The sequence below is a fragment of the Ornithodoros turicata genome, chromosome 8, assembly GCF_037126465.1.
Source record: "Ornithodoros turicata isolate Travis chromosome 8, ASM3712646v1, whole genome shotgun sequence".
Lineage (NCBI taxonomy): Eukaryota > Metazoa > Arthropoda > Arachnida > Ixodida > Argasidae > Ornithodoros > Ornithodoros turicata.
Genome location: NC_088208.1, coordinates 32,426,523 through 32,453,933, shown reverse-complemented (window position 1 = coordinate 32,453,933; position 27,411 = coordinate 32,426,523). Strand labels below are relative to the sequence as shown.

Here is a 27,411-nt window from a genome sequence, read left to right as displayed (position 1 = left end):
CGAAAAAAAAGAAAAGAATAGTAGTGCAATGAACCCGTGTGGAAGCATGGTTCCCAGCCTTTATGTCCCTCATGTCCTGATATATATGTGGCACGCAATTATCCTTCTCCATGCACAGGATATACGATATGTCAACGGCACCGGACAGAGCTATAGTGATTAATCACACGCAGCCAACTGTCGTACCAACGTATCCTCCCCCTGTTCGGAATTTCGATCACAATGGAAGCTTTAAATATACAGGAAATGAGGGTCGACACGTTCTAGCACTACTACGGTTCAAAATAATTCGTATAATTGCGTGCCTGTGAAACTTTGAAGCTTGAGTATACACAAGGGTTGAAGACATATATATATATTTAATACGAGCATTTCTAAAAAGCCTGTCAATTATCCACCCTATCTTTATTTCTTTCTTTCTTTATTTCGTAAACGATTTAGTATAATATGGGACTATTAGGGCGGATCCTGTTATACAGTTCCTGAAAAATGAAGAGAAAATAACATGGCACCATACTGTCCCGAGAGGACAATGGCTTTTAGTAGCTTTTAAATCCACTTTAGTATTAATCCTTAATATTATTAGTATTAATATTATTTCTTTACTCTCCACGCAGAGTCATTGTGCGGTCAACATTATTCAGACATCCAGAAACAAACGCCCAGGTCGATGGAGAAGCGAAGCACAAGACGAGGTACGTATCGACAGAAATGTCAGTATGCTTTCCCTTTACCCGAAAAGAACTTGCAAGGTTCAACCTATACACATGAATGCGAGCAAGTTAACTCGGGGTATTCCCCAGCGGTCTTCATAAGGACCACACTGTGCCGGAGTGCAGCGAGTGCAGGTCATAAAAGATCGGAACGAAGGAAAAGATGCCCAACAGCCACGTTGGCTTTTGGAAAGATCACAGAAATTTGTGGACCGCCTATCAGCAGGTTGTTTCCTAGTCCCAAAACGTAGTTCCTCACCGCTCCCGGGGAATTCATCTTCCTAGAAATGCTCTGGCGAAGTTCCTTCTGAGGGCTGGAACAGGAGACACACCAACTGTTTATTATCAACCGAACGCTTATATCCCCCAAAAAACTCCGAAGTGGGGAAAGGGTTGTGAGCGAGGGATTACTCACACAGTTTCCCCTTGTGGCAATCTCCCAAGATTCTAACAATAACCGCTTCCATTTGTTCCACAGTCCCTTCAACCAGGACCTAGTTCCTACATAGACCCACCTCCTACCTAGTATAGGCGCTACATTCGCATCGTTGTATATACGTGTAATTTACCTCTTCCTTTCTCTCCCCCCCCCCCTCCCCGACAACCAGTTAACCAGCCCTATGCCTCTAATAATAGAGAAAAGAAAATCATACGCTGGCGAATGCGAAATGTCAATAAGTGCCATTTCTTCCAAGGTGACATCTCATATCAGTGGCGTTGTTTAAAAGGACATCCGTGAGCGGCGCAGACTGTTAACGCCATCTGCCTGAATGAAGTAGAATACCTCAGCCTAGCCTAGGGAAAGTGAGGAGAATTGCGATCTATAAACGGGGTCGCCATTTCTCTGACTCGCAGGCAGGTATCGCCAGCTTCGCAGTTCCGAGCGACGTTCGCAGCTGTTCTATTTCATGGAATACCCGCAGGCTGCTTCTTAGCGCATCTTCCCATCTGACCCTTCCTTCATTTCCGCTCTTCCTCAGACTATGGAACTCCGTTCTACTCTTTACTTTGTCTCGTAAGGCCTCGGGTGATTGCTTATGTAGAGTAAGCTGTAAAAATTCTCTAGTTTCATATTACTGAACTTCTGTCACGCCAGGGATACTAGGTACGATTCGCAGCTGCCATAGGGGGGGGGGGGGGGGATATGTTTATTGGACGAAAAAGAAAAAAAAACGGGGAAAGGTCAGCCAAACGGGACGTCGGCTTGCTATTCCAGAAATAAGAAATAATAATAAATAAATAAAAGGAAAAGATAAGAATTAAAGAAAGAAAGAAATAGGAAGGAATAAGAAATAAATAAATAAAGAAAATTAAGAAATAATAAATAAAGAAAAAGAAGTAGAAGAAAAGAAGTAGAACAGATGATGAAAGAAGGATGAGGTAGATTAAAGACAAAGATGACAAAAAAAAGATGACTAACATAGGGACAATAATCGTTCATGTGTACTGTACCTGCAGCGCGGATAACGTGGCTAACACGTGCTACGCAGAAATTTGATTGGAAGTACGTGGTGTGTATTCCCAGTCTGCAAGTAGTGGCGTATAACCAGATCCGTACCCGTCGGGAATGCAGTCTTAATATTGCCCAGTTTTCTTCTGATTTAATCTAATACTCAGTTACACGGGTTCATAAAAGAAAATACATGTACTGATTCCACAAGCCGTGTCTTGGTTTCATTGGTGTAAATCAGTCTTGGTTTGACCAAGTGTTATGCACTAATGCTTACCGCACTGTCTTTACGTTTGTTCACTGGGATAGCGCTTACCTGTTACCCGTACAAGTTTATTAACCATGCGTGCGCAAGCATCAAATTGATGTTCAATATAGTTTCGCTAGCAACACTTGATTTTCAATAAAACGAAACAAGTTTATCTTGATGATGAATGGGGAGTGTCATCGCCAGGGGTGCCACTCTAACCATTACTGGCTGTAATGTGGTGATAAATTATAATGAGTATCGCCTCACAATCAGGGCCGAAGTCCTACGGTGTTCAAAAAGTTTAGAAGGGCTTTTAGGGCAGAGCGTCGGTGGGCTGGGGGGGGGGGGGACGTTTAATGCAACGTAAAAAAAAAGAGAGAAGGGAAAGGTTAGCCACGGTGTGGGCTTGCTATTCCCTAATGCTGGAGGGCTGGATTTTGCCAGAGACCAAGCAATTTTGACATATAGTGAGAGGACGAGAGTCCAGCTGATTAAGAGACACTGAAAGTGTGTTTCTGAAAGGTTGCCAATGGAGAAGGATATCTTCTCGATCTTCCCGGCAACAATCCGACACATTCTCGAAGACTGCAGCCAGTACGTACGCGAGCGACTGGCCTTTAAATGTCAACTTGAAATGCTGGATCAGAGGCCATTCAACATCTGCAAAGTTCTCGGCCCACGGAGTAACCCTGGACATCAGTGTCGTGCACTTGGCGCTTTTCTTTCCTTTCTGAGTGCCACCGGCCTCCTTCACGAACTGTAAAGGATTTCCTTCCCTCGTCATCCTTTCATGCGAACCTTTTTGGAATGGGGTAGGGTCCGGCACTCAACGCAGGGAAACATCCCACATCATCATCATCATCATCCATTCATCTACGTATGTTCTTGTTGTTGTTGTAGATCTTCCAGATCACCGCAGTGACAGTATTTTATAGAGTCAACTTGTCGGTGTGAACGCCACTGAGCTGTAAAAGCCGTTGGTTGCGACACGCCATCCCAGGTTATCCCAGGTAAAAGAGTGCTTTTTTTTTAATCGATGTGAACTCGCATTGAAAGTTTCACAGCGAAGGGGGTGATAGAAGCGGAGAAAATGGGCACCGCGAATACCGAAACTCACGTGGCTCTGACATCACAGGCCTTCTCCTAGAGCACTGCACGGGCCCGGGCCCCCGACCCGGCCCGCGGGCCGGGCTGGGCTTGTTATTGGCTGTGTGCTCCGGGCCGGGCCGAGCCCGGGCCGACAAAATGCGCCAGCACCGCGGGCCGGGCCGGGCCCGGGCCGTTAAAATACGCCACCACCGCGGGCCGGGCCGGGCCCGGGCCGACAAATATGTTCCCGAGAGTCAGGCCCGGCCGGGCCACGCAGCTAATTCCACACATTGGAGATGTATTAGTTCATATCATCATGCGCTTGCGTCATTCCTGTGCATATTTTGCAAAGACAAGCAAAGGGTACTGCATTATGCATATGATTCGACCCTCTAGAACATTCTCCAAGCCACTTTACATTGCTCCTCACTCCTCACATATTTCACAATCACTTTGGCAAAGCTTGGTGAGAGGGATAGGGACTGCAGGGAGAAGCAGTTTGTCGACAGCATGCTCTATCTCCGCAAAATCTTGACAGTGTAACGATAACGCCCCGTGCGTTCTGGATTTAATTTGGTCTCGTGCGGTTACGGTGTTAAACCGCCATCACTTGTATGTTTGTCTTCTCTCCTTATAAATTTACTTATAAATTTTTTTGATAATCGCCAGAAACGCGTACGTCGCGGCTGGAAATACTAGGCCGGGATCTACTCGCCGGGTCACCGGGCCGGGCCGGGCCGGGCTCTATTTGCTTAGACGCCGGGCCGGGCCGGGCTCTATTTGCTTAGACGCCGGGCCGGGCCGGGCCGGGCCGCATAAAAATATGAAGGTCCGGGCCCGGGTCGGGCCGGGCCATTTTTCGATGCGCCCGGGCCGGGTCGGGCCCGGAAAAGTCGGCCCGTGCAGTGCTCTACTTCTCCTCCGCCAGTGAGGGAGCGTATCAACGTCACCTAGATGCAGAAGGCCTGCACATTGCCTCCTCTCTCTCCTTCGATTAAGAGTCAGAATTCGTCTGCTACTGCGATTTACCGTTCTGCGAATTGAAGAACCCGCAAATGATTGCAGCTCTACCTGGAAACTGCTGACCTAAATATTTAGACAAAAAGTGCAAGACGCTTTTTAGAGAATCAGTTTTGAGAAAGATTGAGACCTTCTTGCGCTTTATGTTTTCCCATTTAGTACGTGGGATGTTCAATCACAACTCGAAGACGAGGGTGGCTCGTCTTCATGACCACGACCGGCGAAAGCACGTTCGTGATTGGCTACGGCCGTTGAAAACACGGTCCTCATTGGCTGACTCTTAATTGTTACGCCATGGCAACGAGTAGGCAGGCTTTCTTAATCTAGGTCGTGTTGCACCGCACGAGGTGTCACGTGCTTACGGCTGCCAATGAGAATGAACGCAGCTCTGAGCTCCCTGACGTCTGCGCTTTGCTCGGGAGTGTGTTCGATGGCTCGTATCTCGCTAAGTAAGGCAGAATAATTCTTTTAGTTAGTTTAGTTTAGTTAGAAGAATAATAATTTTTTCCTCAGTATTCTGGCGTGCGGTACAACGCGTCCATGAAGTAATGAACCATTATGAAAGTGTCCCAACCCTTTTAAGCATGCTGTTGAAGACTAGCCCTTAATTAGACGACGTTACGCGGTGGTAGCATCTTGTTCAGCTTGAGAACTTCCGTCTCGTCCTGTTCTTCCCACTGTCTTCTCGTCAGACTCGTCTTTGTTCGAGAACTACTCAAACTGAAGAGATGCCACTGTTGGGCTGGGCTCGGATGACAGACGTGATTTAATATTAGGCGCCTGGGTTATTATAATTAGTGCCCAAATTAATGAAGCGTGACCCCCGCATTGAAATATGTGGGAGAATCTGAAGAGTGGAATAGGCCTTGTATTTATAGTATTTGGCTAGTAGTACATGGGTAAACAAGTCCTGCGAATATAGACGAACTATAAAATGGCGTTCGAAGTTGTAGTTGTCGTGAGTGAAGTGTAGTTTTCTCGGATTAGAGTTCCACCGCAATGCGTGTCGCGTGGAAGCCTACTTATTCACCCAGCAACCGATATGCACACGTTAACGTCCACTGGGACGTCAAACTTCCACATGTACATGCCAGCGGTTCAGTACCTGGGGGTACGTTGTCGCTAGCACAGGTTGCTCCAGGCTCGGCTGAATACATTTACATAATTGCTGTGCCCCGTGCGAATTTCCGTCTTTCGCAAGAACGGCTCATATTTAACTAGGAAGCCTAATGGGCGAAGCAGTGTCGTTGCTGTGTGAGAGTCCTATACTTCGAGGCAGCTTTTGAGTGCACTCAGTCCTAAGTTGTTATCGAGTTCCGGCGTTGGTCGGAGAGGAAGTTCACGGGTATGCCGTACACCCATGAGGTACACGGGGTGCCGTACACCATGCTTGTAACCGCCATCAAGCGCTGTGGCAAAAATTACGATCTTGCCCTGGTCACATGTCATACATAACGTTACTTCTAGGTGATCTAACTTTGTATCCTGATTTGACACTCATTGTCATTTCCGAGCAAGCACGGATTAAGCGGGCTAAGGCATCCCGCTCGTTGGTGGTAGCCAAGGTCGTGCTGAAGACTGGGAGGTGGTGGGTTCGAATCCTACCACCGGCTGTGCTGTCTAAGATTTCCCCTTAGTTTTCCGAAGGTTTTCTAGACGAACGTCGGGACAAGTGCGCCTGAAGTCGGCCCAGGACGCATACTAACCACCCTGTCCCGCACTCTTTCCTGCTGTCCTCTCTCCATCTGTCCACATCTGTACGCCGCTCATAGCCACAGTTGCTTCGTGGCGCTATCACGGAATTTAAAAAAAACAGTTAAATGAGCGTATTTTCATGGCATAAATTAGGGAGTACGTCATACGCGACATGGTAGCTCATTGCTCCGAAGTCCGAGTGCATCGCATCGGCTGACATGGGTCTTATCATCAGTCTAATCATCACATCAATGGGTGTGGCCAGCAGCACGAAGTCAGATTTGCAAACTTACGTTTTTGGCTGCAAGGATATCGGAAGAAACTAATTACTGAGGTCAAAAGATGTCACAAGCCGACGCACTGCAACAGCGGTTGTTTACAATCGATTGGGCCGCAGCCATTTTTACGGTCACGTGTATATGATGACTTTCAGAAATACAGGTTATCAGGAACGGCCCACGTCCATTCCTGTATCTTTTACATATCTGTATCTGGAGCCCCTCAGGGCTCAGAAATTATATTAGGCACTTTTCGCGTACGTTCCATTTACATTCGGCAGTCGGATCCATTTTATGAAGCTCTTGGATCTCACTTTTTGTCATTATACCTGATAATGAATGCCGCTGAATGAGATTCCAAGCAAACATGGCTTGCATATCTTTGGTGTCCTGTGGGCTCCTTTTGAAATCTGAATTTGAAATATCTTATTGACACTCGTGCTATTTTGCTATGCAGAGTTATGTAAATGTGTTTTATTTTTTAGCAGTACCATTACGTGGAGCCTCGTTCATGGGAAGTTACAAGGTCTGGCTCATCACCATTGCCTTGTCACATTACATAGCCCAGTTGGAAATGCTGACTCCTTACTGCTGTCTACTTCATTTAGGTTATCATGGTTCCCACTGGTCCTTGAAGCTCTTGAATACCCTGAAATTTGAAAATGCAATTTTCGAGGTCTGGAAAACCCTGGAATTTTCCCACAGTCCTTGAAAACTCTTCATTTTGCATCTTTTTCTTTTCCTCGTGGAGCTGGGAGTTCAAATTCCGCGTTTTCAGGGTCAAAACTATAGCTTCAAAACCACAGGTGTTAGCACTCATTGCAATATGAATTAGCAGCAGAAACCAGAAGTGCACGGCACCCTGCGTTGTATTCATCAACCTTAATTTCTGTCCTATTTTCTTTCATGTTCAGGAGTCGTCAATCACTATTTGTGTTTCGATCACTATTGTGCAGTCCCTATGTATTTGCTCGTGTGATAACTGTGGCTTATATAGCCCTGGTCATAAACTGTGTTTTACACCCCAGGTAAAACAACAGCGGATGTTAAAAGCCCTTGAAATTCAGTGGGAACCATGGGTTATATATATGTTATGTTTGTTATACTAGCTTCTGGAACATCTTTTATGTACTGTTTGGGACACGGTTGTCTTCTCCAGCCCGTGGCGGAGCAGTCCCCCTATCGGCGATGTCGCGCACGAAGGAACTATACCAATACAGTCTCCGAGGTAAGGCCACGCACCACCACCTGTCGGGAGAGAGAACCATCGCACACTCTGCGTCGTCTGCTAGGGATAGCAGTTGGGCGCGGCCTCCCCTCGGGGAGGGTATTGGTATAGTTCCTCCGTGCGCGACATCGCCGATAGGGGATCGCTCCGCCGCGGGCTGGAGATTTTAGACAACCGTGTCCCAAACAGTACACTCGTCCTGAATGTCCTTTTGTCGCAGCTGTGGTCATGAGGTACATAAGTAGAAATGAGGCATATCAGGTACATCGCATGCAAAAGGCACTAAGCACCGGTGCACTTACCTCGTTCAGTGTTTTCTATCCCCAACGAATGCACTGGAGGTTCTCAATCATGACAGGAAAATGCCCTTCGAAGAACTATACCCATAACTGAAACCTGCACAAGATGCGTTTATTTCAACTTCAGACATGACAGGTATTTTAGGACAACCCCGCTGAACACGCGTTTCAGCTGCCGGTTACTTGAACTCCAGGAGCCTTTACTTTTGTGGAAAGGTTACCAACGCTTTCCAGATATTGTACTCGAAACGTTTCTTCACATACCTATTTGGAAGAGGGCCTTTTAATTCAAGTTCGTGTTCCTCTTTGCGTGTAAGCATTCACTACCATAGTCGCTCGTGTCGAAAAACTAAAGCTGCCATAGTACCTCAGTTGAACTCTTCTAATTAACCTCTGCACATTTGTAGCGGAGGGGGTCAAATAAAGCAAGGCACGTAAACTTGGATGGGATACTGTAATTCGCGTGGCTGTTTGCTTTTTCACCAGATGTAGCTTAATTTGCAAGGAAATGAACGAAAACATACTTTCCTACTCATTCCAGGTAAACGTCGAGAGTCCTGAAAATGAACGTTCCATCACGTGGTATGCTAGGCCAGCTTTAAAGCCACCCGGAATACAGCAGGAGGAGATACAGTTATGATCATTTTGGTGTGCAGTTGTCTCACGACCCAAAGCCAGTCATTATCATCATTATCATATAATTGTCGTTATATCATTAATTATCATTATCTTCTATATGTGGTCATGTCCAACATGTTATATTTCCTTCTCTTTTCGTTACTATTGGAATTTCCGTTTTGGAGTGAGATTTTCAAAAGTTGAATGCGTTCGTGAATTAGAATGACCGTTTACGAGGTGGTCTGTACCAACACTCACAGGTTGTAAGCTTTCATAACTCCTTATCAGTTCAGTCTTTGCAAACTACTATATCCAAACTTTATCAAACACGACTCCCTTTGACAAGCAGCCATGCGCGCACCAGCACACCAGAAACACATTCTTCGGCCATGTGACAGTACGCTATTCTTTCCTCTCGCAGAAAAGTCTCAACGCATCATTTATGTGTTCACTGTATTGTCTCCACCTACAACGGAAAAGGCACTAACCACACATTTAGAAAAACAACATGTTCACGACCAAGCCCACAAAACAGTCGTCGCTTGACGGGTCGTTGGCGTTTAGGAAATAAAACACACACACACACACACACACACTTTTTCGTGAGAACAGAGGTCCAGCAGTGAGTGAGTGATGATGGTGATGATGATGAGGTACCCGCTTGTGCAGCTGTACACGTATATGAGGGTGTAATATGTATTGAATGTATGTACTTTTCCTGTACACTCTCTTCCGTCGGTCTCTGTCCATTAGCCACGCTCACTCACGCACTTCCGAGCACAAGCACGGTTCAAGGAGCTCTGTCCCGGAGAGAGAGAGAGAGGCGGATGTATGAAAACCGCGTACAAAAACGAGACCGCTGATCATCCTCCTTGTTCAGCGTTCATGACCCTTCCTTCCACGTGATGTGCAGCTGTGGCTCGCTCGCCGGCTTGGCTTGGCTCACTTTCGGCTTCTCTGCTTCGTAGTGGTGGCGCCGCAGAGTGGCCGCCTTTGGCACGGCTACGAATCTGCAGCTACGTGGAAAGGAAGTGGATCACGGTTGCTAGACGGTCGTTTCTTCACGCCGTTCCCGGAAGACACTGTCATAAAACGAAGGGGAGTCCTGAACATGAGTGCTACCGCTCGGATGGGAATGCTTGTAACGCGTTTTTTTTGAGTGCTTTATTCTGAGCGGTGGCCCTCTAGATGGAGTGCTTAGGACTGAAAATAGTCGAAAACGGGAAAAGATTACGATGTGGGGAGAGGGGGATAAGGATAAATGGATCGAAGAGAGGGACATGCGTTGCATGCGAATCATGCGAAGGGATTCCGAAAGAGATGCTGTTCTTAGTTGTTGTGCATGGAGGCGCCTGCTTTATGACAGCAACTTCAATCTTCTAAAAGACATACAAAAATCCCCATCCGGGTTTCCCTACGAATTTGACCATTACGTAACAACCAACATTTCTGTCAGGTATATCGGTAAAGCCTCCATTCCTCAAAGGAGCAACGAGGCGACATTTAACGCGGCTCGAAACCCCGCCTCATCTCTCAAGCTCTCCACTAGGAGTCACCGTGCAAAATATTTCCTGTCACTGCTGTATTATAGCTGCGCAATCGAATTGACAAAAACAGTCGGAGAAAGCAACCGCGGACGGTCGACACGATCCTGGCGTGATGTGGAAAAAGCCCCCAGACTTTTTTCTTTCCGTGTTTTTTCTTCTTTTGTTTTTTGTTTGTTTGTTTTTTTCATCTCACGCGCCGCTTATACCTGTTTGAGCTGTGCCGCTGTACGTCACGGATCACGTGTCGGGGATCACGTGGGGTCACGGCGTCTTCTCGTTCTGCGATGCACACTTTTCGCTAGGGGAGGATTTTTCAAAGGTTTGCGGCACATAGGCCAAGCGCTGTGGTACATCTGCGAACGTCGTACATTCGCAGGAACTCATTTTATTCATTGCAGAACACTACGCAGCGAACAATAAAACAGTTTGGGCGTCACCCGAGCGAGTGCTCCGTTAACGCCAACAATTCGACGTTTCGGGGAAGTGTAATCAATGTCGCTTTTTGTGTTTCGTGTATTTGAAAGTGTAATGGGTACATAAAGAATGAAGATGGGTATATCTTACTTGTTACTTTTAACTGGCAATGCGGAACAGAATAGACCTCTCCCTGCTTGTAAACAAATGTCGTCATAGTGTTGGACAGCGCCACCAATCGGGTAGAGCGGAACTACTCTCGAAGCTATGGGCGAACAAGGTTACGCGCGTAATAAATGGTCTTGAGGGGATTACGATGGGTCCCTGAAAGGGATGTGACCCTCGGTCCTACTTTTTTTTCCATAGGAGGCAGCGAACAAGTGCCCATTCGTGGATCTCAGCCCTTCCCTTCCCGATTTGTTTCGGTTCCAATCTGTGTACCAACGTCATGATGACGTCATGTTTCTCGGGCAGATGTCTAATGCATGCGCTAATGGAACATCTCCAGTCATCATCCTCAAAATAAACTTGTCTTTGTACTTTTAAGCGAGTTCCAATCGCATTGGCAAAGCGAAAAGAAAACATAGAATTTAACGTCGATCCTCTACAATCAGAAGTGACGTACTGCACATGGAAATTCAAAAGTGCAAGTGCAAGAAAATAAACTATTGTTTGACGGTCGCAAGATTTTACGCTGTTCACAACGCATTTTAGAACACAATTATTTCTACAGTTATCTTACAAAGCGTACATTCACATAATTGGTTTTACGCAACATCACCTGCTAGACCGTTACAGCAGCAGTAGAGCCTGATTACTGGTTGAGGCCAGGTGCTGCTTAAAATGTTTCGTTTTCTTCTTTTTTTTTTTTTTATAAACATTCCCCCCCCCCCCCCGATTTAGTGTGGTTTTTACGGCAGTACTCCATTTGAAAGCCACTACAACAGCAATATAGCTCGTATTACTAATACGGTTTGTACGGCAAAGCTACATTTCGAAAATAGCCGAGAAAGCTCTCTAGAGAACGCGACTTCGTTCAAAATTTAGCGAGCGCGTCGAAGCCACGTTCCGCGTGTTCTACTTGGAAGCACGGATAAGTGTGGCATCTGTCAACTATTGGAGCTGGAGCGAGAGCGATCGCGAAGTGCCGTTGGTTCGGGACGGTAACGAGAAAATAATGTAACGGCAGCTGCCATGTTCCCCTTTTCAGCGCTGGATATGCGAGAAACGTCGAATGCGTCGGCGTTCAAGAAGCGTTCTCTTTGTTTTTTTCGACGTAATTGCTGAAAGGATGTACTAAGCGTTTTCCGATGTGCTTGCTGTTTCATTTTCGCCGAAAGGGGTTTTGAATGCTGTGGTTCCTACACTGCGTTCTCGCAACATCTTCACACAACGTTCGTTCGAAGCTGCGTTTGCAGCGGCGTGTGCAGCGTTGACTTATCGAGGTGATCCAGCGACGGATTTTCGACTGTCAAATTTTTGTAGAAATATTGCGAAATACCCCGTGATATTGACTGGAACAGTGTGCTATGGCGATAGGCTTCCGAATTCGTGCAGAAAAATGCGACCTTTGTTTGGCTAATTCGCGAATTGATTAAGAAATTTAAGATTTAAAAAAATTCGCTTAATTAATGCGTGACGTGAATACAAACGGCCTCAATCTGCGGCAAAAGTCTGTATGGGTGTATTCCAAGTAATTTTATAATTTTCGAAGTAAAACCTATATTTTTAGGAATTTAATTGCATCCTCTCGCGGAACACCCCGTGTACATAAATTGGATAAATTGGGTATCGACATGTTCCAATCTTTAAGTTCACACCAGTTTGCTTGCCTCCTTCTGCTATGTTCTGCAATATATTGCACAGTCACTGGGGAGAAGGTCGCTGGAGGGTCGCAGGCGGAGGAGGAGAAAATTTGGACTACGTACTCACACGCACAGCTCCTGGGAGTTGTTGTGCTGTGGCCTCATGAGTGTGCCTCCCCCTCCTGTGTTATGCATCTGCTGGTGTTGCTGCTGCACCGTAGAGGGCACCATTCTCGCCCCTACCGGTGCAGCACCCAACGGCAACAACGGTTGAGCTTCGGGAAGGTCCAGCTGAAGCAGAGCATTCGGCTTCGGAGGAACCTGTTCCAAATGGCTAGCGTTATTAATTTGCTTTACGCAGTTCCTATTCGACACTTGCGTTTTCTTTTTTTGTTTTTTTAGGTCAAACTTTTGAGGTGTTTCTTTTGGTTCAGATTGGTGCAAAAGAAACTTAGCGATCCTACCAAACCCCATCCTATTTCATCCCCCTCCCCTCTCCTAAGCCACTTCCTGTTAAGAACACTCATTTGCCCCCATACACTCAAACCATATACCTGTACCAACAGGTGACCCAGGGGCTCATGTATCCCTCAATAACTCTTTCAGGTCATCTATACGAATGCGATATCACGTACTTAACAAGTGGGCATCTAAAGCTACTCGAACAATATAATTGCTTCTTTAACGTTCAAAGTCGATCCATCTACAACGAATATTTGTGCAACTGCACTACCTTGACGCAGTCATGCGAAACGGAGATTTCATATGCCGCCTTAATCTTCTCTGAGCTACTTAGCAAACTGAACTGATTTGCATAGCACGATAATTATTCATACACCCGCTCTATTGTAAGACCGCACTGAAACAGTTAACAGTGCTGATTCCGACAGATAATAATGGAAGTCGCCATGGCCACGGCGCCCTTCGCCGTTGATCTTTGAGACCGTGTCCCGCAGGACCTAGTTACACAGTTTATAGAAGCTGTGGGGTTCTTATTTCTTGGCACACGTCAACGTCCGTTCCATCGTGAAAGTCGTACTCGCCTTAGGTGGCGCCACAGGTAGGCAGTTGAGGCCTCCTCCTCCCCCACCAAGGATGGTGGGCGGTTGGAAGTCGTGTCCACAGCCGCCCAGATGAGCGCAGGGGGAAGACGGTGGGGGTCGTTTCAAGGTGCCACCCGTCAGGATAGATGGCGTCTGAGGCGTTTGGTGGGGGGACACGCTGTCATCGTTCAGTGGAGGAGGCTGGACAAAAAGAAGCAACGCGGGGAAACATGACTGGCACGAAGTGGCTTGAGGAGGCACTCATTTGTTACAGACGATTTTACAAAGATGCGCGCGGCGCAAAGCAGCATGGGAACTTTTAGAGTCACTGCTTCGTCGTCTGCTTCGGTTATGGTTTACCCCGGCTGACGCTGCTGCTGCTGCGCACACGGGGATTGTTGTTGTTGTTCTTCTTCTACTACCTCCGCCTCTGGGCGTCTCGCAATACTGTAAGGCCCTCTAAGTTCCCATGAGGTATTGCGTGCCACAGGCGGTTCTCCCGCTTGAGGACAATACAGGTGGCACTTGTTTTTTCCTTTTTTGGAACTGGCCTCAGTTGTTGATTTTGTTGGGGCAAATAAAGCGAGTCAGCAAGCTAAGGATAGAGGAATAGGGAATATAGGGAATAAGATATAGGGATATAGCGTGATGTGGGGCAAGCTTATGCTTGTCCCATCCTACAGTTGGCAATACCAGGGAATAGTATGCTAAAACGATAAGGAAGATGGGCTGACTAATTCTGTGACTCATCTAATCAGTCAACAATACAAAAAAGTCTATTGGCAAGTATCGTGTGCAAACTCGAACGATACCGAGTATTGAAAGGAATACAAATGTGAAGCCACAAATAGGTTTCCGCGTTTTCGGCATTTATTCCCGGGGAGATTCGGCGTTTTTTTTTTCTTTCTGCATTTATGGTATGTTTTGTCAAATTCAGATATTTTCGGCCTTTTAAAGACGTTTGCACCGAAAGAGATGCCGAAAAATCCGCAGCTATAATCACTAGTGAAGAGGTAAACAGGGAGGCGCTATTTCCCTAAGCACCACTGGAAACATAACCGACTATATGATGAGAGAAACTATTTTATTTGATTGGATATCCGTTGAACTAGAAGGCTAGCGGCTCCGCAGGATGGTGTTCCCCGAATTCCACCTGGAAATGAACTAAAGGGAAAACGAAAGTATGATGCCCCTGAGGCAAAGAAAAAAAAATGCAATCGGGTACCGCCATTTTCAGCGCAACTCAAGCCATGAGCAAAACACGGACGAGGTCCAGAACACTGACGGTGTGAAACGAGCTCATCAATACAGTCAAAAAAATTTGAAAAAAAAAAGCAGCATCTTTGCGCATCCTGCCAAACGGTAGGGGACCATCTTCGGATCCTAGTCTTCGTGCGTCTACACTGAGTGTCGTTATCACTTGTAAAACTGCGTTAGCACGTGGGTGATTGTAACTGAACGTCTCATCTCTCTCTTCTTGTTCTCTTGTCTCTCTACAACTGTTGCGGACAGACCTAGGCGGCTGTCAAAGTTTGTGGGCCATACAAAGCAGCACAATGTACTGAAAGTCGAGTGTAGTGGGGGTGGACGGTATGGTGTCTTATCGATGTTTTTTAGTTTCACAAGTCTGTCAAGGCCTTTCACCCACCCGTCCACCCCCATTGCATTCGAATATACTTCATAATACAATACGTCAAAATATACTTCAGTATGCCCAGATGCTACTTATCTACAACAACGTGTTACAGTACCTTTCGTGTTCCTGCAAAAAACTGAAACACGTGCCTGTGTTGTTTTGTGTGCTGTGTATTTCAGCCTCAGAGCAGCTAACTTTCCATTATGCTCCTGTAACTTGCTCTGTTACTTTTCGTTTGTATTGACATCATGCATTATTTAATTGCTGTTGTGTTTCAGTTGTATTTGTTTTTCTCTCTTTTTTTTTTTTTTTTGTTCACGCTGAGAACATCAAAATGCGCGGGAAGGAGCACCTTGAAAGCAAAATGAAACACCAGCGACACCCTGATGTTTAACCCTACCTCAAAAGGCCTCTTCTTGTTGCGGTCCCGATCCCTCCCTTTATCCCTCTGGTAGCAGACTCCAGCGAAGATGAGGATGTTGAGGACGAGCAACGAGCAACCCACAGCAATGGTAATACCAAGCGCCGTTGAGTACGTCCCTTGTGGCATGGCCATAGCTTGCGAGTCCGTCTGGCTAGGATCGCCAGGGGTCGTCACGCGTCCATTGGAGTCCTGGTTTCTCGACCGTCCCGCCCCAGCACTGCTCGTTGTCAGCGGACCGTGGCCTCCCCCGGAGTCGACAGTCGAGTGGGGAAGCGGCGGGGTTGGAGAGGGAGACGGGACGAAAGGGAGGTCGGGGACGTCTCGGACGATGCCGTCGTAGGAGGCCGGGTCGTCGAAGTCTTCCAGGAGGTGGTGGGAACGGGGCACGTCGATACCGCCTCGTCGATGGAGCTTAGGAATCAGCTGGGTCCACAAGGAAAGTTTGTGGACGTGGTAGTGGTCGCGGATCTTTGGTTTTGTTCCTGCGTTGGGTGGAAAGATTCCTGGGTTTTCGGGATGGCTTCAGAAGGTCACGTGCCACGTGACCTTCTGACACCATCTGCTCAAACGTTGCCTGCCTGCGCACTGCTGCTGATGGCCCAACAGGGCCGAAACAGCTGTCCAGTACTGGCATGGCGACGTTTGACTTACAGACATATGCTACACGTGCAGCCAAAGAGCTCTTGCTAATTTTCTTTTCCCTTATGTATATATATATATATATAAGTTAAAAAAAAGACGCGGAAACAGATTTTAGGGAAGTTACAAACACTAGTTTATTACATAGGGAGACGTTAAAAAGGGCAAGGGGTCGACGTTTCGACAGTGGCACTGCCTTCGTCAGGACAAAAAAAAAATATATATATATATAGGGTGTTTGCTCAAACGTGTCCTGGAATTATATTTAAAGTGAGCGATAAAAGAAAAGCAAGTGGTACTTTTCTGCTACTTGAGTAAGAAACAGGTACTGCTTCACTGGCAGCAGCTGTTTCATAGTCAAGTAGCTGAAAAGTAGCGCTCGTTTCTCTTTTATCGGTCACTTTAAATACAATTTCTGGGCACGTTAGAGCAAACACCCTATATATACATAGTCAATATATGGCAACTTATAGCACTGTCTGGTAGGTACTGGCTGACACTAATGAAGAGCCTGGTAGAGATTTAGTTTAATTAGGTGAGTATCGATTTCTCTGACCTGCACACCGCGTTAATCTTAAAGGCAATCATCTTCTTACTTTTGTGAAAGGTTCTATCAAACGCCAAGTACATGAGGTCGATGCGGGTAAGGTGAGGATGCAATCAAGGTGTACGAATGTGCAGAAGGCAATTTTTTTACCTATGGTGATGTACTTCTGATGTACAGGGTCGTAGGAAGGCCAACCAATTTTCTCAACCCTACCCTTTGCTCGCTCCGAATCTGTATCAGATGTAGTGATGTTTGGAGACCTGAAAGAAAAAAAAAAGAAAGTAGAATTATATCAACGTCGTCGAACTAGCAAGTCCAGACGTCTGCTACACTATATTGCAGCTGTCACACAGCACCGCACATGTAGGGAAGGAATCGTTTTCGTCCTACGCAGTACGTCACGATATACTGTTTCACAGCGCACAAATATAAAAGAAAAGGCGGCGTACTCCATACCAGAACTAGGGAGGGCAGCGAGTGGACTGAAAAAAAACTTGTCAACGTAATAATGGAATGGAAGGGGGCCATGGTGCAGACCTCGGCTTTCAATCGAGGAAAGAGGTCGTGCGTCATATCGGACGTGCTATATTTCAAACCGCGAACGAATAACTCAGCAGTGTAAGTCACTTGGCTAGTTGGGAGCTGGAGGTCAACGTCGAAAATGGGACATGAAATAAATAAGAGATGTGTACAGCTTCCCCGCATCGATTTCACTGCCAAACGACGTCGTAATGCATTCAGCTTTGACGAATACGACTCTTTTTTTAATGTTTCTTTCCCTTTTTCGTTCATTCTTGTTGATGAGTTTTGTTTGTTTGGCTCTTGTGTGTCGTCACCAGTGCTTCACGCGGAGATGTTTTCAAGTAAAGCTACGATCGAGTCCACATGATCGAGAGGGAAATGTCTGTATAGTGGCGAGGCTCGCGTATGTGTTTCCCTTTATTTCTTCGTCTCGTGAATATGAGGAACCTTATACGTAGGCGTTCGTCTCAAAATATGTTGGATGGCGTGCGTCATAGCAATATCCGTGTATAGTTGTGAGATTGCAACAAGAAAGCACCAAGGACATCGTACCATAGAGGCCTAATTCGAATTACGGGGCGAACTTGCTTTTCTCGTTATAAGCTTATGCGCATAATATTACCATGATAATTCCTCGATACATACACTCCTCATTTTCCATGCTCATGAACAGCATGAGCCTTCATAATGGTGCGCGCGCGGTTATTAACATGAAAACCGAAGAGACTGCTGTCTGCAAGAGTGATACAGGGCGGACGTGAACACATAACGCAATTTATGGTGGTTCTCACGTTAACAGGGAACCGAAATGCTTTGTTTTTGTTGTTGTTGTGTATGTGTATCTTTGTTGAGCTCTGTACATGAGAATGCACACCACACGGAACCGTGTTTCTCTACATTATTTGGTTAGTTCTCTGCTACATTGAATAACGCAGGCACCGCATGATTTCTTTTACGTTAAAGGCATAGCAGCATCCCGTGTAAAAAAAAAACAAAAAGCTGGTGCATACACGGGAGGGGGGGGGGTATACTTATTCTGACAAGAAAGGTCAGCCAGAAAGGACGGCTTGCTATTCCTGGTTAAGCAATTATTGGGTGGGTAGTTAGTGTGTGGAAGGATGTTTAGTGGATAGTTGGTCGGTATAGGTGGGTGGGTGGGTAGTGAGTAGTGGGCAGGATTATACCGGTATGTTTGCAATAGCATTATGTCCGCCAAGAACATTGAAGGACCTCATAGCCCGTCTGAAGACTCCCCTATAGAGACATGGAGACATGACTGTCCTACGCGATGCTCAGCCCCATTTCTTCACTTGTATAAGGGCCGGGACTTACCCAGTTTTCGCAAAGCGCACCCAGTACGCCATCGTCGTTTCCGACAACGCTGCCTCCTGTCTGGAATAGTTGCCATAGAAGGGACCGCCGTGCCCCAGCAGCGGAACACCGAGCGCGTAGGGCAGGTCTTCTCCGTGCATGCATCCACCCTTTTGCGAGAACGGTGATTCCTCGGAGTGATAGCCGAATAGATAGAGGTGCGATGTGCTTTTCGGAGTCTCTCCACGCCTTGCAGCCGCGGCAGCGTGCAGCGTCCCGGCTTCCACGACCGGGGCCACGACCAGGGCGTCGCTCAGGGCCTCGGCTGTTTCTTCCAGGATGCTGACGGGGTGCTGAACGGAGCGGGTCCAGTCCGTGTATTCGTTCACTATGGTCAAGAAGATTTCCTGCTGGTGGTAGGAGTAGAGGTTGCGTACCAGAGTGCGCAAAATTCGGTCTCGTCGGTCAACCTGCGTTTAAAGACGCACAGCTTCAATGACGCATCAACGTTCATGTGTTTAGAGGGATAGTCTAGCAAACGTTACACATATCGACTGCATCGTAGACGGGGTATGGCCAACCCCAAACTTCGCAGACTGGTAGCCATTTGTCTGCAGTTTTATCGAATTTTTTTTGTAAGCACTATGGTCATGTAGAAAGAAAATTAAAAATCCAGCCTAAACTCGCCCCACGCATTTTCAGGGCATGTCATATCGTTGTATGCAGCGCCGCCTGTGTGAGGTAATGCGAATGAGAAGCAGACACGGGAAAAAATCGCGGTGTTTGCGTGAGATAGGCCATAGAAAATGCATAGAGTGGGATTTTGCTTGATTTTTAATTTTTCTTGTACAGGACCATAACAATCCGAAAAAAAAATCCAGCAAAAAACTTCACACTACCAGTGGGTACCAGTCTTCAAAGTTTGGGGTAGGCTAAACGCCGTCTTCTATTTTTACGATGCGATCGAAATGTGTAACGTTTGTTAACTATCTACGGTGTCATTATGAAGTGAATTAATGACGCCTTTCATCTGGCGAGGAAACAGTTTTGCACTTTGATGTTTCTTTAACGTTGGTGAAAATGTCTCGCACACCCGTCCAATAGGCCGCGTACGGGCTTGTCTCTCGTCCACCAGTACAGTCCATACTGTACGCTCTTGAGCTGCTTTCGTATTCGACGCCAGTAAACGCGACCAAACTCTGAGTTTCCATCTTTTTGCATTCGTACTGTTGTGAACACGCCTACTGCGCTAGATGCGGTGCACACGCAGCACTGCCGCGAATTATTCCGCCTAGCGGTAAGCCCGGTGCGCCCGATTCTTTCGCACAGCTCCACAAATAAATACACGGGGGCTGGGTCGAGTCTAGTAACGAACAAATATGGCGTTCCGGTAACTAACCTCAACACAGAATTCACGCTCCAGATGCAGTCAGTGAAGCGGGTAGGCACAGCAGAGACGGACGGAGACGGGGATCCTCACAAAATAACAGCTACCGGAAACCAACTCACTCCCGCGAAAGAAGAGGGTGCAATCAATGGAAGGACAAAACGCAAACAAAGTGCCCTGCCACACAGAAGATGGGAAGAAGAAGAAGAGGAAGAGAAATTACAGCGGCGGAGAGGGCGAACCGGCATTTCCTCGGCACCAAAATAAATAGCCGGCATGATCAATCAGGGTAAGCCTGAAGAGCAGTACAAGGAAGAATGAATTAGGAAACTTCACTGGTGCCATTCGGCTGCACGGCCTCGATTGGAAACTTCGTAAAGTGGAGTTTGAAAGTGCACTCGATTTCCATAACTAGGTTTGGCGACTTTATTGTGTAACGTAGGAATCATTTAATGAAGTCCGTACTGGTAACGATGCGTCTCAGAAATTGTACATGTGTAGATGTTGTTGACGTTATTGTGAAGTCGCAGCATGCTTGCAAGAGAGTGAAAGATCGAGCAGCTTGCTTCAACAATAGCAAGATATACGTTATATTGTAGTGTACTGGAACAAAGAAAGGAGTAAAGAAAGGAACACCTTATATCATCATGTATCTGTTGTATCATCGATCGCTTATCACAACAGATACATGAAGATGATAATCCCATGAGGTGTTTCACCGTTACAGTACCCTATGTATTCTATGGGTGAGGTGGGAATCAAGTAGATTCAACACGCACGCACACATGGCGGGGGGAGGCATACCCTGTAGAATAAGTCGCACTGAGCGGACACAAAGGGCGCTACACACACAACATGTACTGAACGCGACACACTTGTTTCAAATCTACATTCAAAGGTACAGTAGCCATTATTGGATTGGCCGCCCTTGAAGAAGCTGTACCATTATCGTGTTCGATGGTGGGCAGAATGTCGTACGAGGAGCATACGGAGACAGCGTTCAGCGAGAACTAACATTTACTGCAAGTCATCCTGCCCAAGGTCACATCCTCAGTTGGTTGTTTCGAAAACTGACCTCGTTCGGAAGGAACGAACGGAACTCTAGAGAACGAACTGTGGAACGAACTAGTTCTAGTTGAACGCTGTCTCCGTGTGGTCGCTGTCTTTGTTCTCCTGTTCAGCATTATTCAGCATATCCTTACCTCAAAGCCGTGTTTTTCTTCGTGAGCACTGAACATGTAGTAGGACTCGAACCGCACGACACCAAAGAGCAGGTCATAGTCCGCATACGAGCTGCCTGACATGGCCATTTCGTCTCGTGGCTCCCGTGGGACGACCGTTCCATCAATGGTGGGACCAAACGCGCTGAGATGGTCTGGAACGCTGAGGGACACGTCCATGAGGTCTTGTACTGGCCGGTGCCTGAGACAGTCACCCAGCGCGCCAGCTTCAGTCACTGGGCATCCCAAAGCCTGTCCGATTTGTTTGGTGTAGTTCACCGAATCTCGCGCCACGGCCCAGGGAGTCAGTGCTGATCCAGACATCATGATTGCTCTTCGGAAGAGACCTATGCCTAATTGAAGCAAAGGAAAAGCAAGAGTCCAATGAACAAATAGAAGAAATTGCGGTGCAATGCTCAGAGATATGCGTACGCCCTTTCTGTCGGTACTCTGATCTTGGCCTTGTGGTTCAATTGAACTCAAAGACAGTGTTTCGGTTGCTGAGACGTACTCCACGTTCTTGTTTTGTCCAGCGCCAGTAGCGCCGGGGGGTACGAAGTTCATTTTCATTGGTTCTAAGAGGCACTTCGCCCTATATAAGCACGACGCCCTCTGCTTTCATCATTGCCCGTGAATTTTTGCATAGTAGCACTTTTGCGGGGTTTTAGATGTCATCATTGAAATGGAAGTTTCAATACAAGAACGCCACATTCAGGTGACGTCTAAAAACCAAACTACCCATGGTATCAACTGTGATTGAAAGCGCGAGGCCTAGAAATTACAGCTCACATACCGCACTGTCAGTGGAATATGTATATTGTCAGGAACAAACCGACAGGGGGTGGGCCTTGTCTTTCCTCGAGCGAACTCGTAAAAGCTTCGCTGGAAGCCAACCTTTCTCCATTCTCCACCGTCCAATTGCGCTGTACTCCGGAGCTCCGTTCCGAGCCTCCGAACAACAGCTCCAGCCCCGCCAGCACCGGCAACCGCTGGGTCGTCGTAGCGATCGACCACTGCACATGGTACGTCCAGAACATTCTGTCAGGAACATCTGATAAGGTCTTAAAGATTTTCGCTACAAGTATTCTACTTCGCCAAGGGAGCCCCCGCGTAGTTAATGACCGCGGCCTTTCCTTCTTGGCACAGATATTTTGCGCGCATGTTCTGTTGTTCACGCTCTTGCATGAGCCTGCCACCCTCAAATAAAGGACCTCACGGAGAGCTACCACGCATGTTGACATGCCGGTGCTTTTTTTTTATCTCTGCTGTCCAGTCCACAACCAAATTTGGCCTTTCTCGCCTGCTCTACGGATGAGGACGTCTTCATAACGTGGACACCATCCTTCCATATCCACCCCAGCCTGCGGACAACTCCGCCCTTTCAGAGGCAACCTCCCACACTGAAGAATGCCGCTCGAGGGCACCGCTCCAAAAGCCAGGATTATGCGAAAAGCTCATCTGCAAATATACGGCCCCTACCGCATCCTTCATCGACGCTGTGCCATGGAACACGCTGAACGGCACTGTGATCACCGACAGCGCAACACCGAGACTGCTCATGTATCCCGTTTGAAATTCAACGTCTCGCCTGGAGGCGCGACGGTTTCTGTTGCGAAGATGGCTCTCCTTTTTCATCCGCGACAAAATGTGATGTCGGTTAGGTTTCAGTGAAGCTTTTATCAGTTCGTTCGAAAGGCAAGCGCTGCCCTGAGTAACAAGCTTTCTTCCTCACAATATACCTGGCGTTCCACCAAGGGGCCTCGGGTGAATAATTCGTAAACAGGTGATGCTATCGGCGAACTTTTGTTTGTTTGTTTGTTTTGTAAAAGTTCTTGAGACATCGGCCAAAAACTGGACACTGAGCGGCTCATTCGCGTACGCTCATTGATTGAATAAAAATCCTAACATTCAAATTGTACTTCGGACGCTTTCGCAAGCTATTTTACGTATCGGCAGCTTCAGCGAAACATATTCCACGAAAAAAAAACAAAAAAACGCTTCGACACTTAGCGATTTTTTTTATTAATTAATTGGTTCCGATTTAGATATTTCTTGCAACAAGTTAGTGTAACAATGCGATCTTTCGCTAAATTATGCGACAATAGGTTACGTCTTCATCCGCTCAGTTGCACGAGGGGGGTCCGGAAGATAAAGAACAGCCCCGAGTGGACTTTCGCCGTTCCGTCTCATTCTCTACCTGGCTGGCAGCGCGTGCGTGTTGTATCGCTGGGTGGGTGTGGCAGCAGTGCCCCATTATCACTATGATTACAAGCTCCTGTATGCCCGCGTGGGAACCGAGCGGATGAAGATGTCGGATAATTTAGCGAAAGAGAGGCATTGTTACGACACTCCGCGCAAGTAATATGTAAACCGAAACCAATTAATTCCTCGAAAAATATGTGTCGAGGTGGCCTTTTTCCTAGAATGTGTTTCGCTAAATATCCCGATACGTAAAATAAACGTTCCGAAAGCATCCGATCTGAAAATTTAAAAGTTATAATTTTTGTTTAATTAATGACCGTATGCAAATGAACCACTTATGCACGGCTGAGTTCTCGGTTGATGTCTCAAGGATCTCTGCGAAACAAAGTTCTCCGATAGGGCCACCTGTTTACGAATTATTCAGTCGAGGGACCTTCGTGAAACACCCGCGTGCATATTTGCTAATGTCACAGAAGATATGATGAGTATAGTTTTGCATCTATACGAAGCTCCATGAACATCGTGTCTCGATTCTATTTAAAGCCTTCTGCGGTCGAATGTACGCACGTAGTCTGTTTATAGAGCTGTAAACGACTTGTATAAAGATCTGTTATCATCTGTCCTCAATCATCATTATACAATAAAGGTGTTGTTTGTTATGATTTGTAATGATCTATATAAAGATCTGCTTACAGTGATTTAACGCGTGCGAACAGGATTATGTGTCATTATGCCAGTATGGCGTTTTTAGCTTGCCTTCATCCCAGTATAATCCTGCGCATAACAAGGCTAAATAGCTTCCATGACAAGAACGCTTGCTTCTGACGAGAAGGCTTATCCCCATTTTCACTGTAACACAACCAGTTTGCGTCATGGCTTCGTGACATCAGCCATATCGAGAAGGATATGTCATTAATTATCGCACAGATATCACTGCGTAATATCTTATCTTAGCATCATACCTTAATAAGATAAGAGTGAGTCATCAAAATGGCCAGAACAGATGTGTGGTACGCTTCACCTCCAACTCACTCTTATTGTGGCAAAGCACGCTTGCCGGTTCGTATTAAGCACGTGACAAAAAAGATATATATATATATATATATATAATGCAGGGGGAAAAGCCATTAAAGGAACAAATAAATGATGCTAGACGTGTTTGTAATTCAAACTTACAGATTAACATGGCTTCTATGGCTGCACGCAGAAAAACAGATACTCATGGAACGATGCGGCAGCACCAGAGGACACGTGTTTCGCCGTGTTTGCGGCTCGTCGGCCCTGGGTAGCTGCGCATCGTTCCGTGCCAATTCGGAACGATGCGCAGCTACCCAGGGCCGACGAGCCGCAAACACGGCGAAACACGTGTCCTCTGGTGCTGCCGCATCGTTCCATGAGTATCTATATATATATATATATATATATATATATATATATATATATATATATATATATATATATATAGATAGATAGATAGATAGATAGATAGATAGATAGATAGATAGATAGATAGATAGATAGATAGATAGATAGATAGATAGATAGATAGATAGATAGATAGATAGATAGATAGATAGATAGATAGATAGATAGATAGATAGATAGATAGATAGATAGATAGATAGATAGATAGATAGATAGATAGATAGATAGATAGATAGATAGATAGATAGATAGATAGATAGATAGATAGATAGATAGATAGATAGATAGATAGATAGATAGATAGATAGATAGATAGATAGATAGATAGATAGATAGATAGATAGATAGATAGATAGATAGATAGATAGATAGATAGATAGATAGATAGATAGATAGATAGATAGATAGATAGATAGATAGATAGATAGATAGATAGATAGATAGATAGATAGATAGATAGATAGATAGATAGATAGATAGATAGATAGATAGATAGATAGATAGATAGATAGATAGATAGATAGATAGATAGATAGATAGATAGATAGATAGATAGATAGATAGATAGATAGATAGATAGATAGATAGATAGATAGATAGATAGATAGATAGATAGATAGATAGATAGATAGATAGATAGATAGATAGATAGATAGATAGATAGATAGATAGATAGATAGATAGATAGATAGATAGATAGATAGATAGATAGATAGATAGATAGATAGATAGATAGATAGATAGATAGATAGATAGATAGATAGATAGATAGATAGATAGATAGATAGATAGATAGATAGATAGATAGATAGATAGATAGATAGATAGATAGATAGATAGATAGATAGATAGATAGATAGATAGATAGATAGATAGATAGATAGATAGATAGATAGATAGATAGATAGATAGATAGATAGATAGATAGATAGATAGATAGATAGATAGATAGATAGATAGCATGGAACGTTCAGCTGCCATTAAAGGCGCTACCTGGAATTGGGTCTCCCATTCCGTTCCAATTCCATTCCGAGGAATAGAGATTTGTGGTAATTCCATTCCTTTCGATTCCTGGGAATGAAAAGGTATGATCAATTCCCACTCCTGGAATGGCTTGGCAACCCAATTTCATTCCGTTAATTCCCTCAAGAAAAGAAAAGGACCGGTAACCGTACTGGCGAGTCCAGCAGTGCTAAAGGATATTGACATTACCAAGTACGGAAAAAGCAGAAAGGCAAGGTTATTTCACTCCTGACCGTGTGTAGGTGCGGTGCAAGGGGCGCGAGGGCAGAAACCAGCACTTTGAAACCAAAACTGCCACCGGTGCACCCAGACCATTCCATTCCCATTCCTAGGACAGTTTCCGCCATTCCATTCCAATTCCATTCCGGGGCTCTGATAAATCTGGAGTCATTCCGGAATCATTCCAACTCCGGAGTGGCAACTCCGCAACGCTGATATGCACTATTGCTCATTGGCTGTATGCGACGACATCCATATCCATTTGGCTTCATCTCCTGAGAAAATCCTAAGCTCCGGCCGAGATGCCTTCACAACATCGAAGCCGAAAGTGTAAAGTTAAAATATGACGACCCCGCAAGCTAAAATATGGCGACAAAAATATGCCGAAACTGTGTACTGTTGAACAGCGCCCCCTCGATCTCCCCCACCAAATCATACGAATTAAATTAATTGAACATGGCGCAAAGAAAGCGGCAAATTTTATGTCGGAAAGAGGAAATTTTCATGCGTCTGGCATCTGCCACCGACAGTAGGCTGCAGCAGCGACCGATTACCGCAAAACTTACTGTCGACTAGCTGCTTTGTAGCATATTTTTGTCACGTTCAACTTTGTTGGCTGTGCGACTGGTTAAAATTTGACGATGTGGAACACAGTGGGTATACCCTCCTTTCAGCGTTCAGTGTGGTTTTAGGGTTGAACGCTTACATTATTTGCGTAGCGGTTAGGGTGACCGCCTTCCACGCCTGGACTGGGAGGTGACGCCGGTTCGAATCTCCGCACCGGCTGTGCTGTTGTCTTAGGTTTTCCCTGGGTTTTACGGCAGGCTTTTCATACGAATGACGGAACAGTTCCCCTTGAAGTCGGCCCAGAACACATACTAACCCCCCCTGTCCCCCACTCCTTCCTGTTGTCCCCTTTCCACCTGTCCACCATTATTTGCGACCTGCTTTAGCCGTTGTCACCGGGTTCTGCCAATGCGTTACCGCGATCGGAGCAGTCCACGTAGTCCTCATCAGTTATGCAGGCTGGAACGACGAGATCCAAAGTGCAGGAGCCACTATTCGTATTGTCCCTTCAGAACGCACGCGTAACAAGATTTCCCGAAACATAAATCGTGTTTGTGGTCTCATCCTGTCGGTAGAACACTACCACGGCACTACACTACCACGCCTGAAGACTCCTAAAGAATCCTGAAGACGTCCCATAGAAAGAAACGCGGGAAGAACAAAACCGAGGTAACAAGACTACCAATATCCTGCAGCATTCTAAGAGCGCACGGAGACGCCTGAACCTCTTGCACCCAGGGGAAAGAATTACCGATGTTATACGCGGTGAAGAAATACACAAAACTGTCTTCATGTGAAATACGACTTCCATGTTCGTAACATAGGAGATAGTGGAGCTCA

At 46.0% G+C, this 27,411-nt stretch overlaps 1 protein-coding gene and 1 long non-coding RNA gene across 3 annotated transcripts in view; one reads left to right on the top strand and one right to left on the bottom strand.

The window, feature by feature from the left end:
* Positions 1–27,411, top strand: part of LOC135367034 (uncharacterized) — a 688,737-nt gene that overhangs the window by 393,105 nt on the left and 268,221 nt on the right. Inside the window, exon 9 of the long non-coding RNA XR_010414342.1 lies at positions 618–695. This is a non-coding gene — a long non-coding RNA (uncharacterized LOC135367034). The remainder of the gene's footprint in view (positions 1–617; positions 696–27,411) is intronic.
* Positions 8,121–27,411, bottom strand: part of LOC135367033 (neuroligin-4, Y-linked-like) — a 206,965-nt gene continuing 187,674 nt past the window's right edge. Inside the window, exons 4-10 of one of the 2 annotated variants that reach the window (XM_064600097.1) lie at positions 21,118–21,488; positions 18,550–18,998; positions 16,846–16,955; positions 15,486–15,991; positions 13,450–13,650; positions 12,530–12,727; positions 8,121–9,722 (exon numbers count right to left, since the gene is read on the bottom strand). In XM_064600097.1, the coding sequence (XP_064456167.1) occupies positions 12,530–12,727; positions 13,450–13,650; positions 15,486–15,991; positions 16,846–16,955; positions 18,550–18,998; positions 21,118–21,488 (1,835 nt within the window). In that variant the 3' untranslated portion in view covers positions 8,121–9,722. The remainder of the gene's footprint in view (positions 9,723–12,529; positions 12,728–13,449; positions 13,651–15,485; positions 15,992–16,845; positions 16,956–18,549; positions 18,999–21,117; positions 21,489–27,411) is intronic. The other variant, XM_064600096.1, reaches the window with a different exon arrangement.